A 13,200-nucleotide genomic window follows, 5' to 3' on the forward strand; every position below is an offset into this window, starting at 1 on the left:
GCTGCCTTTCACAAATTAGCAACCACATGGGCTGCCAATTGGCAGATTCCGCAACGGCAGAACTTCAGTGCTTTGAAGTGTGCTTTACAGTACCGCTTGTTTCACATATGGCACAACTTTAGCAACAGGCCCTCCAGTGGCCCAAATGGGTCATTCTCGACTTCCGATAGATCCGCCCCAGTCGCTCAAGATTACTCCCGGATCGGTACTTCGCTTTTATGGCACACATTAAATATCAATGAATAAACCCCGTTGGCCGAGCCACAAGTTGGGCGCCTCGGTCTCGGTCCCCGTCAGCCCTTTCAACGCGGCCTACCATAATAATGCGACTGCCTTTCTGGCCAAGGATTAGGGCAACGTCTAAGTATGCCCCCCGGGGGAATCGTCGAAAGCTGCGACAACACGACACGCGCCTAAGCTCCGCTCATCTCATAAAAGCACAAAAAGTGTACACCATTTCTGCTGCCGACTTGCTGTCAGCACGCGCACGGAGCACACATTTCAATAGCAAAACTCCTCGCCCGTCAGATCAGTGCCGTTCCCGCACTCGCCTGCGCCATTCCCGTGGCAGGAAAATCCGCTCACGACAAAGCGAACAAACTGTCGGCGGAAGTAGTTAGACTCCGGTACCGGAAACCAGGCGACGTCGTTGCGTTAGGCACGCATCGAGCGAACGATTGTGTCGCTTGAAAAGATTGATCGAATTAATACGGATTTGGATCCAACCGAGGCTTACGGCGTGTGAACTGAGAGCTGGCGAAAGGAGTAGACGTGCCGTGCGATGCTGTGGCAACCGAAGGAAACGAAGGATTCCGAACGGAAATATCATCGTATTCATTGGCAACCGGTTGACTTTGGCGGGCAATATGGCGCCGTTCTGATCCGGCCCGTGTCTTTCGGATCGGGTTCTGGGGGAAAATAAAGGACCACTCACCGAGCGCATAAGAAAATATGGAAATGGACTTTTGATTTCCAGCAATATGGCCCAGCAAATCGGTCGGATCGGTCGGTGGGTAAGAAAATTTAAATTCCACGAAAGGATCCACCGAACGTTGACCTCAACGCCAGGCACGGACCCTGCCCGGAACCGGTTTTGACACCGAACACGGAGCGTCACAAATTATGCTGTTCATCTTGCAGCCAGCTCACGAGCTCCGGTGGCAGCATGGTGTCGCGTTCTAACTTTGGCAATTGACTGGAAATAAAATGGCCGTAGACGGACCACCCGCCGGCTGCTACATTGGGCTGCCCAATCGCTTCCGGGGCCTCGGTAGGTGTCCACTCGCCGAGCCAACTAATCATTCTGACACTCCCATCATCTTCTCCGGTGCTTCGGAATATTAATGAGAATATTTTCTTGCCGCACAGAGCGCACACAAACTTCCTTAAAGCCGAACTCCGTTCCACCGACCGTTAACGGCATTGCTGAGGCGATGCCGCCTGCCCCGGAAGTTGGTGAGAATCGTCCCTTCCTGATGACTGCCCCCCTCCCGTGCCGTCCCTCCTGGCTGATTGCCAGTGAACCGAAGCCCAGCGGCGCCGGCCCCAGCCAGCAGCTATTCCGTTCCGTTTCCTGCGACATTCCCGTTTTATTTACCAACACTTTGCCCGCCGTTCGCTGGGTGGCGAATGGAATGGAAGGGAAGCGCAAAAAATGGGCAGCAAATTTGTAGTGCAATTTATCATATAAATTAAACTTTTTCCATGAATCATTAAACTAATTTCTCCACAACAAAATCGATAATGCAAATTTTATGTTCAACGCTGGTTCGCGGAAAAGTGTTCCTCAGTGCTGAGGCCGGCCGAGCTTGCTGGAAAGGTTTTTCTGTTGCACCATCACAATGGGCAAGCCGCGCCGCTGTCACTGTTCATTTTTGTGCCACTCTGTATCGTACGGCTAATTGAAAGCTAAATTGTGTTAGCTCCGCTTTTCGCGCAATCCGGCAAAAAAGCACGAACAAATACATTGTAGTAATGTTGAGTTTTCACAGCGTCGGCCAGTAAGCAGGGCGCTCAAAAGCAAGTCTGGTGGAGTTCGGTGGAGTTCTATGCCGTACAATTTAAGGTGACATTTAAAAGAAAGCGGCTTTTTTAACGAAATGATGTTGACTCCGTGGTCACCTTTTACAGTCAATAGTTGAGTTAGGAACCGAATCGAAGAATGTGGTGAAGACTTATCCAACAAACATATTTTCGGACCGTTTCGAAACCTGGAACAAATGTAGACGTAGATGTATTGAATGAAGCAGGGATTATTTTAAAGATAATTTCATAGATTTTGAAGAATTTTAAAAGATATTTTGTTAAAATTTCCGATATTTTTTGGCACAATAGTATTTTGTATACTTCAGTCTGATTATAAACAAACTGAATCTGAACATAATTTCTTTGTTTTTAGATACGGCACAAAGTGACCCAAAAATCTCTGTTGTAAACTTTCATTGGTACTAAATGTACCAGAACTGAAGACTTTGACAAGTGCTATCGTCACATGAAGACTCAACGTAAAAACCGGCAAAAATCCCCTTAAATATTCTGAAACCGACCGATCGCTCAACTTATGTTCCTCTCCCTGTGGTTGATTAAAATCACGAATGGAAATCGAAACAGAACTATGACGTCAACCAACCGTGAGCTGAATGTCGTCCCCGTTGGCCGACCCCGCCGTTCAATCGCATCGTATTCGAATCTCTTCCGCTTTCCGTCAAGACCGCCAATCGGTTCGAATACGTCTTCCCGGAAGAAATTATTTGAAACTTTCCGAACCGTTCGTTTCGATTCGTTTCGTCGGGAACGCTAAATGGACGCTATTCACGGGGCGGAAAATGCAAGAAATTAGTTTTCCGTGCGCAGTTTTTCGGATGAAGCGCAAGAAAGAAACTGTCTACGTAGTCGACGTTTCAGTTCGTCCACTTTTCCACCCTAGCCCCAAGCCCTAGCCGGTTGTTCGTCCCAACTTCTGCGTCGGACCATTATTGGTGAATGTCTACCGGGCTGGCCGCCCAGACTTTCAGCAGCTGGCCGGGACGACGACGCGCTGCGAGTGGGAGACATTGACAGAGAAGCAGAAAAAATTACATCCTTTTTCATACAAACGAACTCATCTTTGCTCTGCTTCGTATACGAGGGAAAATCAACTTTTTCTCTTCAGCAACTCAGGCGCACCGTCCGTGCAGGATGCACTTTGTCATCCATCTTCCGACCCCGACGCTGCTTCCTCGGTGTGCTTCTTTTCGCGTCCACGCGTCCCCACTTGACAATTTCACTTTTCTCGTTATCAATTCGATATCAAAACTTTCCCCACTAACGATTCATTCGTCGGAGTTTTTCCTCCACTTTTCGTCACGGCTGCATCTTTTTTCGCCCTGTTCTGTGGTGTTTTCTTTTCTTTCTGTTTTACTTTCCAAAGCCAAACTGGCTTTGACCAACTTTTATTTTAAACGCAAAAATGGAACTAACTTGTGCGATGCAAAAAAAACGACGTCTCACAATCTGTGAAGTTCCTGCACACACACATACTTCCACCACACTTTTACGCACACATTCGCTCACCTTAACACAAACAGACAAACGTCACACACTGCAGGAGTGGGTGAAAGCTAAAAATGTATTCAAAATATTCCGTTTATTGCATGAAGAGGTGAGTCTGAAAAGATACAAAGTCACGGTAGTTATTTATGATTCTTGTTACAAGGTCTTCAAGTTATGAGGACACGAAGAAGCTTGTTGTTCACCTCAAACAACATCTCCAGTGACGTAGTAGAGGTCAGAGGGACCCAAGGGCGATTCTTATACATTTAGCTCCATCTCAGAGGGCGGGAGGAAGCTAATGCATCTCCGCTTCTAGGCAGAGCGGATGCAGTTTTGTATAATCTTATCAGGTCCTGTGGATAAGCGCCCTACCAGAAGCCGTCGATTCGGTGCATAAAAAAGATCCGTTTGACACGCTTTCGCGTTAGATACAACAGGTGAGTGTTTCCGTTCTTCTAAGATTAAAAAAAAGCAGATGAGAGTCACATCCCTAGGGATGGGACTCCCTAGGGCGTTGGCTGACTCTGTTAAGTTTTCCAAAGAGCTTCGCATTCCATAGACGCTTTTATTAGAAACTGTGATAGCTGCATCATCAGCCAGCTCAATTTAAACCCAGCCAAATGAATGACTCTTGAAAGGAAAAACAACATAGTTTGTTTTCAGGCTGTTTAGCAGATTTTATCTTTTTACAGCTTGTACAGATGACAGATGACAAATACATATATTATCTCTTTTCTCAAAATCATTAACGGTAAAAAATCTACATGAAGGACTTCTCGGAAACTCACCGCACCGGGCACCTGGCGCCTCCACCGGTTTGTTCGGGGCGTTGAAATATGTTCACAAATACGTTATTTCCCAGAAACATAGGAAGACCGTGATAATGTAGAAACATATGTTAACTCCAGTTCTTTCGTTTCGTCCTACGTAGTTTTGTTTAATAAATTTATAATCGTTTTAGTGAAAAAGGAGTTTTCAGAAATATTGATGTAAGCAAAAGTATCGATATTGGCTATAATATTGATATTGGCACAAATATTGTTCTGAATGATGGCAAAGTTAGCTGCCGATGCAACAACACCAAACACACTCGTCTTGCTTGCTGGGTAAAGCCTTTTTGACTCATCGACCTCATTGGCTTCGAAAGCAAGCTGAGAAAGCTGCCCTCATTTACCGCATTTTTGCAGTTCCAATTTATTTTTTTCCTATCCATTCTCCGTTGCAGAAGGCCGCCGGTAATGCCTGATGCGGTCGAAGGTCCACCACGGCACAGCCCTTTGGGCGCCCCTTCGGTGGCCGGGCGAAGCGAACCGGAGTTGGGTAATTTTAATTTAGAAACTTTTCGAAATTTATTATGCAGATAATGAATAAATCAACCTTCTGGCGTTGACTAATTCGGCAAACTTTCCACCAATTTTAGCCACGGCACTGCGGAGAGCGAACGTGGCGCGTTGGGGAAAGATCATCCCCGGTACACAGCTATTTGTACTGAGTTGCGCCTGTTGCCAGGCTCCGGCTTTTTTCTGCTCGGATGCTTCTATGTTCCTGCGGTGCCTAGGGTGCCGTCGGTCGTTGGAAAGGGTTCACCAGAACCGCGCGCGAGTGGCGTGGGTTGCGTCCTTTTCTGATCAAAGTTACGTTTCTTTTCAATTTTCGTGTTACTGCTCATCATTTATTTTGTGTGTCATGTCGTTTCGATACCCGACCACCGTGAAGCAGCCAGTCGGCTCGAATTAGCTCGCATAATTTGACAGCCCGTCTTCTTTTTTGTTTCACCGACACGGAAAGCAAAACTTGTTCCCCGAGATGAAAGGGAGCAAAACGAGAGCCATGCTTTCCACGGACCACCGCAGGCCGCAGTGGGGAAACAATTTTCTTCCCGGACCTTCGCTTTGGTTAATGTGTTGATGTGGTGGTCGTGCTGTGGGCCAGAGTTTTTGCGGTGAAACCGTCTGTTGCTAGTTGTTTGGAGTTGGTTTCTTCAATTTTAACCTCTTAAATGTTGCCCTCCAAAAACTGTGGGAAGTATGATGCAACCAACATAATTTTTATCTCATTACATTGCTCCCTTTGTTGGCCACCGATAGTTGGCCGATCACGAATGAAGGCTTGACTAGAACAAGAGCTGAAACCAACTTATTTAATTTTATTAATTTATCAACTTATTTTATTTAAATGATTAACTATGCAATTTAAATCCAACGATAGAAGGGGATGCTAAATGTTGCTTTTAGGTTCGATAGAGTTTTTCCACACTTATGAGCGACTTCGGATTCGTGTCTGTTAGCCAAACACTAAGCATGTGATCGATTACCATTCTATGAATTTTATAGTTTGAACCACTCAAAGTTCACTCCATTTCCGTGACTTCTTTCGATATGTAAAAGAAGAAAAAAATATATTAAATAATATTTTCGTGTTGCGCTTTGAATCTAACATTATCACGCCTAATCCTGCCACGGCATGCAAACGCGTTACTCAATTTGCATATTTTGTGCTTTGGCAAAACAAAGCAAATAAGCGTCTGACGGCCACACTCCACACGGCTCCTGTGCCACAGCTCTCCGGCGCAGTCCCCGACAAACTATCAACATTCGATTGGATTTCCTTCACCACTCACAAGCAGCACTACAACTTGCGGCGAAGGCCAGCGGGCAGTGGACTGGGCAAAATGGGAAAAGTTGAATCAATCAGACAACCGTTGGTCGAGCCAACTTTGAAGGTCGCGGCCAAGTGGCGTCTGGCGCAAGTTTGGGGCACCGAGCGGCACCAAACCCGACCGTGAGTGGCAAGTTGTTGCACGAAATTGGCTTTTGGGCAGTGTGGTCGAAGGTCGGCGGCTAGTAACAATTTGTACCAGTTTCCCGAGCAGCGACCGCCAATCAGCCGCCAGCCAGCGGCGTCAATAATTTTCCCTTCAAACCAAACTCAGGAAGCCGGCGTTTGACGGGGCGGCACTCCCCGTACCGGGTAATCATTCGCGTCCGGTTCGCTGACTGGTTGGCAAGCAGAGCGTTGATTGATTTTCGCAATCGAACCGCACGACTTCGAGGCGTCGTGCTTCGAAGAAGCCCGCAACTTTGTAGCCGTGCCCGACCTCGCCGACCGAAGTGGATGGAAATGGATCCGGCGGAGAATACATTTTTGTGTGGCTCGTTTCAGGACGGTGCCATTCCGCCATTCGGTCGATCTTTTCCAATCAAAAGTAATCAACTTCAATGTCCGCAAGTGTCGCAGGAGCGTCCCACGACTTTCGGGAGACGAATATCCCGCAAATCATGCCATAATCATTCGCGCAACGCAAAACCGGCAACAGTCGAACGGCTTGAGCGGGGCAGCACTCCATCCTCCGACTGCCTTCGTCATCTACCGGTGCCGGTGCCTTATCGAACCCCGCCCGGGAGGTTCGCGCACAAAACTTTCTTCAAATAAATTAAAAATATTACAAAAGTTTCCACTGCTCCGGGGCTGGCGCCAGATACCCCGCCGAAGGCTGAAGAACGTCGGCACGCTGGAGCTTTTCTTTCCTTTCGCGTTTCCTTTTTCTTGGCACTTGGAAGTGTACATGAGATTATTTCGTTTCAATTTTATGATGTTCCGTTGCGGGCCGCAAACGGCGCCATCCAAATAATCCGGTCACGTTCAGGACGACAGAATTAAGCGATCGGGCGGACGACCCGGACCCGACGTTGGTGTTTCTCGGCCGAACACGAGTTCACCTTCAGGCATGTAGTACAATCGTAGCGTGTAAATGCAGGTAGAACACCGGATCCTGGGCCCGTGGACCCCTCAGGGCCACGCCGAGGGCCGAGCCGTGGGTTCAGTTTTATTTATGGTAAAAGTTTGTTTGTTTCAAAAATTATACAAAACACAGCGAATCGTGCCGGATCACGCGTTAGGTACACTTGGACTTGGACGGTTTTTGGTGTACTTCCATCCGTTACGTTCTTTGTTGGCGAGCCAACCCGAGCCGGCCACAACTTTATTATCGGGCACCGGGTAACGAAGTTTTTGATGGTGAAAAATGAAGCAGTTCAATTGCAGGCTTCGCTCGGATGGCAGATGTTTGCTTTAATTATCATTTACGATCCGGAGCGATCCGAATGGGCGACATAATCATGATCGATGTAGCAGCCACCAAAAATCGTAACTCGAATTTAACAATGCCCCATTTCTTTTCTAGCTGCAAATGAGTTCGAATATTTATTGCACCATTCTCTCTGACGGATATAAAATACTTACCATCACATCGCTCCGTTGAGCGCTACCAAACAGGATGCCAGCCATACTTTTTTAATAATAATTTATTATTTAGATAATTCTCCACGTTCTTCTGTCCTGCCACAAAACAGCGAACCAATCCGCGATCCGCGACCACGGATTCTGGCCGACCGACGGTGACAGATAAATGATGTAACCAACGCTATCTTACAGGTGTGACAGGTCGAACTGACTTATCTATTTATATCTATATCTTTAAATTCTCCCCGCGCGCGCGCAGTTCGGTTGCCCCCGGTTTGCTTCACTCAGTTCCTGCTCGACCAGTTTTCCCCGTGCTTTCGGGGTTTCCGGGTTTCCTTTTAGGCAAATGCTTCTATCACTGGTTGCTGTCGGTGGCCTTCAAGTGCCCACCAGGTCGCGTTTATTTATGTGTTTCCCGCGGCTTTCAATTAAATGCCGCGACATTAGCGGAACGGAACGCTCCGCTCGAAACGCTCCAGTGATCCAGCCTTGGGCGACCATTTTCCTGCGCTTCCTTCCTGCTGCCGACCGGCAACCGAATCCGCATTCCGAAACGCTATAATCTAGCTACTTGTGTCTGGTTTTCATTCATGTCAGCATGTTATGTGTGTATGTGTGCATGATTTCAGTGTGGACGCGTGTGGTACGTGAATGCCGCTTTTCATTTCGTCCTTATGGTAAATCTTTTATTACACCATCGGCCACCGTCCATATGCCGTGCGCGACTTCGTATTCTTTACGCTGCCCGTGTGCTGACTTTCATTAGATTCTACCACTTTTCGTGTCTTCCTGTTGTTTCTGTTCTTCACCATCACGATGATGGCCATCGCGGTCACGGAAGTGGAAGTAATTCGATGGAAATAATTAGCCTTTTTAACAGTTATTTTTAATCGCTCCCATAATTGTTTCCGACCTCTCGCTTTTATTGTTTTTTACGCTGGTTCCTATCCAGCCCGTCGGCATTATGTTCTGTCTCGCACTCTCGTTCTCCTTTTTATGCCCTCGGTCGTCATTACTCTGTCCACACGCTCGATCGTAACCGATGGAAAGCTCGAATTTTCCACCGCACCAATTTGCCACGTGTACTCATGCGTTCGCTTGTTCACTCGTTCATGCATTCACCCGATTCGTTATATTCATTCGTTCATCTCCACGCGCTGCCCAAATGGTGGTGTCTCTCGATTATCGCTTTTGCGATTGGGTTTTGGTTGTTTCTGGTTTTTTTTTCTTTGCTCTCCCCATATTTTCTATAACCCGGGTTTGCTCCGCCACTTCCATTGCTCCGAAACGTGTTCGCACCGAGCTTTGATTATTCTTTTAATTATAATTTGCCAGTTTTCACCCACTGGTGATTTTGTTTGACTTGCATTTTAATTTCGCGCTCCATCCTGTGCGTGGCCGGCATGGCTCCGGGCGCGCGTTGTTCTCTCCGGGCTGCGATCCGCGCTTTTTTTATGATGCCATTTGCATTCATCGCCGTTGCTCGGTTGGAATCCGGGTTGTGCCGGGCAGCTTTGTGTTCCACTCGAAATGTGTCATGCTGCGAAGCGCATAGCAAACGAGCGTCCATCCGACACACATACGAGTGGGCACGTTTACAACTCTTGATTGAATTCACATTTGCTCATCCTGCTGAAATTAATTTCATTCCAGCGCGGACCAAAATGAAACAAAACGGTAGAGTCATTGTCTTTTTCTACCGATGAAATATTCCCCGTGCTGTCGAGGGAAAATCGCATAACCTGCACAAACCATTCACTACGAGGAGCGAATGGAAAAAGGATATCTGTTTGTCTCAAAAAAAAAACCATGAAAAAGGTGACAAATCTATTAAGTATTCGAGGTGTTTTTGCAATTGCGAAGCTGCCTTTAACACCAGCACCAGAGCACTCTGCCCATCCCTCTAAAATCCTGTCATCCTGTCGGGATGGTTCTGTAAGACATTCCAATTCCAATCAAAATTGTATATTTCCGTTCTGTCAGTGGTAATAGTTATTGAAATAACAATTCGGGGACCCCATTTGAAGCTCGATCGGAAACACTCTTGCTGGTTCTGGTAGACGTCCCATTTTCCTTTGAGACTGGCCCTTCGGACGGACGAAACGGATCCTTCTTCGCCGGCACAAGATGGCCAGCAGAGACACGTCGTGTTGTAGAACAGATAATGATGAGATCGGGTGGAAACGGGCACCTGATAAAACCGGCTGTACATACCAAAGAAATATTGGACCCTACCTCTTTCGATCGATATCCAATATTGGGAGTTTGTGTGCGCGTGTGTGTCAAATCACTTGCCCAAATTTTTTGAACCATCAACTGCACTGCATAAAGTTGCTCCTTGGTCGGTGCTTCGGTCAGGACCTTTTCTTTGGCCACAATGAAGCAGCATTCTTTCGTTACAGGCCGGACAATAGAATAAACCCTTCGCTGTTATAACGAAAAGTCCCAAATGAATGCAATTAGTTGTGAACTGTGAAGCAACCATGCTCGGGCAACTCACCAACCTAGCCTAGGCACGTGGCTTCGGTCGGAAAATCAAAAGCGGCCACGCACGCACGGCCCGAGCGGTAGGATACAGGACATAATCGGAAAATGTTTATGAGCATGCATTATTAATGGGCTCATTTCCGGACAGCCGGAGCCGGAGCCGGAGCCGGAGCCGGAGCCGGAGCCGGAGCAGGCGCAACGAAGAGTGAAATGAGAGGCAGGGCAAACTGGGCAAAAAACTGGGGCCAGCAAATCGTAGCGATTAAATTAGACTAGGCAAAGGTGGTTCAGCCGCACCCGGTCCGAAGATATCCGTTTTCCCGGAATGCGCAAAGTTTCGCGCTCCGCTGCGAATCTAATCCCGAAGGCGATCATTTCCATTCGCCACCGTCTCTTAAGTCGCCGTCACCGGCCAAGGAGTGAAGTGGCACCCACCAACGCAACGATGGTTGCAATCCGTTTGCCGAGATCCTTAAGCCCACGCCCAGACTCACCCAGCCATTGCACTGCACTGCGTCTGCTGTGGTCTGATTCACGACGCTCGGCTCGGCTCGGCTTGGGCCAACATTTGCATTTTTAATCGTTTATGCAAATACCATCAATGATTCAGCTTCAGCCGGCCCCAACTCCCGGCACTCGGCAATGGGTGCTTAGCCCTTATTTCTGCCCGCCCCCCCCCATTCGGGCCCCATCAGGAATAGATAAATGTATTTTATTCATGATTAGTTGCCGCCGGTCTCGAGCAGCAATTGACTCATTATTCCAGCCACAGCCGGTTGCGGTTTGTGGCAGTGTAGCACTTTCGGCTCCCGCGGCCCGCCGTGCCTTCCATCGGCGCTGCGTTCCGGCACACTAATTCCCAAGCTGTCGGCTGGCAGACAGTGCTGCGAAAGTTTTCCGTGCACGTGAAACTTTATTATTACTTTCACCGGCGGAAGGAGCGTGGAAAATCTCTCCCCACGAATGGGCCGAGCGGCGAACGGTTGTGATTCTTTCGGTTTCCATTAAAAAAGAAGGCAGGCAGGAAGAAGTGGTGGCCACCGAAGGCCACTCGGTGCGGCTAATTGGCGAAGTCGAAAGGATATCTTTCAATTCATCAGTTCCCCGGCAAGGGACCGGCCCAGCCTGCCAGCCAGCCAGCCAGCCAGCCGTTTCGATCAATTGAACCGACGCTCACGAGCTTGTTTAATCAATATTTCATCGCAAAGACTTTTATCCGTGCTCCGTGCGCGTTTGAGTGATGGTTTTGGCGGTGCGGTGCAGTTCACGTTTTCTTCGCCGCGGCCTTGGCTTCCAGGAAGATACCACGGTCGCCGCCGAGCCCACAAAGTGCGGTGGGTTCGAATGGCAGAAAAACGAGTCTTCGTTCATCGTTCCACGAATTCCAGGCGCTCCCAGCGAACGCGAGGCCCAAGTTCGACCCAACTCCAATTAGATTCAACAAACTGCCTCTCGGCGATCCCACTTACGGCCGATTACCTTCGAACAACGCCAGTGTCACTGATTGATTTTGAGCCATTCCTTGGGATATGTGTCCTTGTCGCCGCGAGAGCTATTGGGCGCACCAGTTCAAAAGAAACTGAGAGAGGGAGTCCTCGCGCGGACAGCAACCAAGCTCGGCGATTATCCTTGGCTTGTCCTGGCCGAGTGTTTCCCAGTCGGGATCGTAAACAACAATGAAGAGAGACGGTTTAAAGTAAATCGCAGGCTGCAGGATGCTCTGCCTAATTCTCGGTGCCCCGAGAATCAGAGCCTGTTTTGGTCGCTTGAACGCAATTTAAACTCGGTGCAAGCAAAGTGACGCATTCCCTGTGCGACGATAACGCTTCGCCTCGAGAGACTCATTGGAGCCATGCCGGCCGTCGCCGGTTTCATTCCCTAAGTCGCCCGTAAAGTTTAACCCTACACAGTTTTAATGCTAGAAAACCTGTACAAAATATTTATACTTATATGTCTAGTCCGCCAACGGTGCACTCGCTCATAGCTACCGCACGACGATGACGACGACGACGACGTTCGGCTACCTTTAAACCACATCGAACAGTTTAATGCTTTTGCTGAAGAAGGTCTTAACGGAGAGTAGAAGGGCAATTAGTATACAGAGTAGCGTGGAGGCGTGTCGCAGGGAGGGCAGGGACCGTCCTCCGTGCCGGACCGCTCCGGTCCGGTACCCCGGCACGGAGGCCACCGGTGCAGGGATCCACCGGAACAGCGCCGTCAGGATGAGGCTGATCGTCGTCCAGGCTGGAAGCATTCCACACAAAACCACACGCAGGCAGGACGTCGTCGTCAGCGCGGCCGCCGCTCGGGATCCGGATGTGGCGGTCGGATTTTTGTGTGGCACCTGCATCGCCTCCGGTTTTTCACCTGCAATTGAAACGAGTGGAAAAGAGAAAAAAACGCAGGATGATGACCAGGCGCAAAGGTACGGCAGCTGTGGAACCAAACGTTGCAGGATGGCACACATGAGCGGACGCAGCCCAGAAAACTCAGACTGTCGTTACTATCGAACATAGGAGCATCCACACGTCACCGAATCGCATCGGCTGATGACCGACGTGATGATGTTTAAAACGCTGACGAAACCCCCCAAAAACCCGACGCTCCCTCGACGGATGGCATCATTTTTGGAGCGGTGATTTATTGTTATGGAAATATGTGTATGCCTTACTGTGTGTTTTGTGCCGAAAAGGGCCCCCGGCGATTGCTGTCGAAATGGTGCTGCGGTCGGAAAGTAACCCTACACCAGTCAACATGTCGGACAGAAAAACATGGTACTCCCGTACGTTCAAAAAAAACGATGACAACCAGCTGTTGGGGCAGCTTTTAAAGATAGGGATCCGTTCCGCTTCTCGGTCCGTCGACTAATAACTGAAAGTTTCGCTAAATGTGGTGTTCGTTGTTGCAGCTGAAGTTGATCCTTCAACCGTACAGCATGGG

At 48.6% G+C, this 13,200-nt stretch overlaps 1 protein-coding gene across 1 annotated transcript in view; it reads right to left on the minus strand.

The window, feature by feature from the left end:
- Positions 1-12,286: 12,286 nt before the first annotated feature.
- The window catches only part of LOC131216830 (uncharacterized), a 35,627-nt gene continuing 34,713 nt past the window's right edge, over positions 12,287-13,200 (minus strand). Inside the window, exon 6 of the mRNA XM_058211415.1 lies at positions 12,287-12,627. Coding sequence (XP_058067398.1) covers positions 12,287-12,627 — 341 coding nt within the window. The remainder of the gene's footprint in view (positions 12,628-13,200) is intronic.

Source organism: Anopheles bellator, chromosome 1 (assembly GCF_943735745.2).
Source record: "Anopheles bellator chromosome 1, idAnoBellAS_SP24_06.2, whole genome shotgun sequence".
Classification (NCBI taxonomy): domain Eukaryota; kingdom Metazoa; phylum Arthropoda; class Insecta; order Diptera; family Culicidae; genus Anopheles; species Anopheles bellator.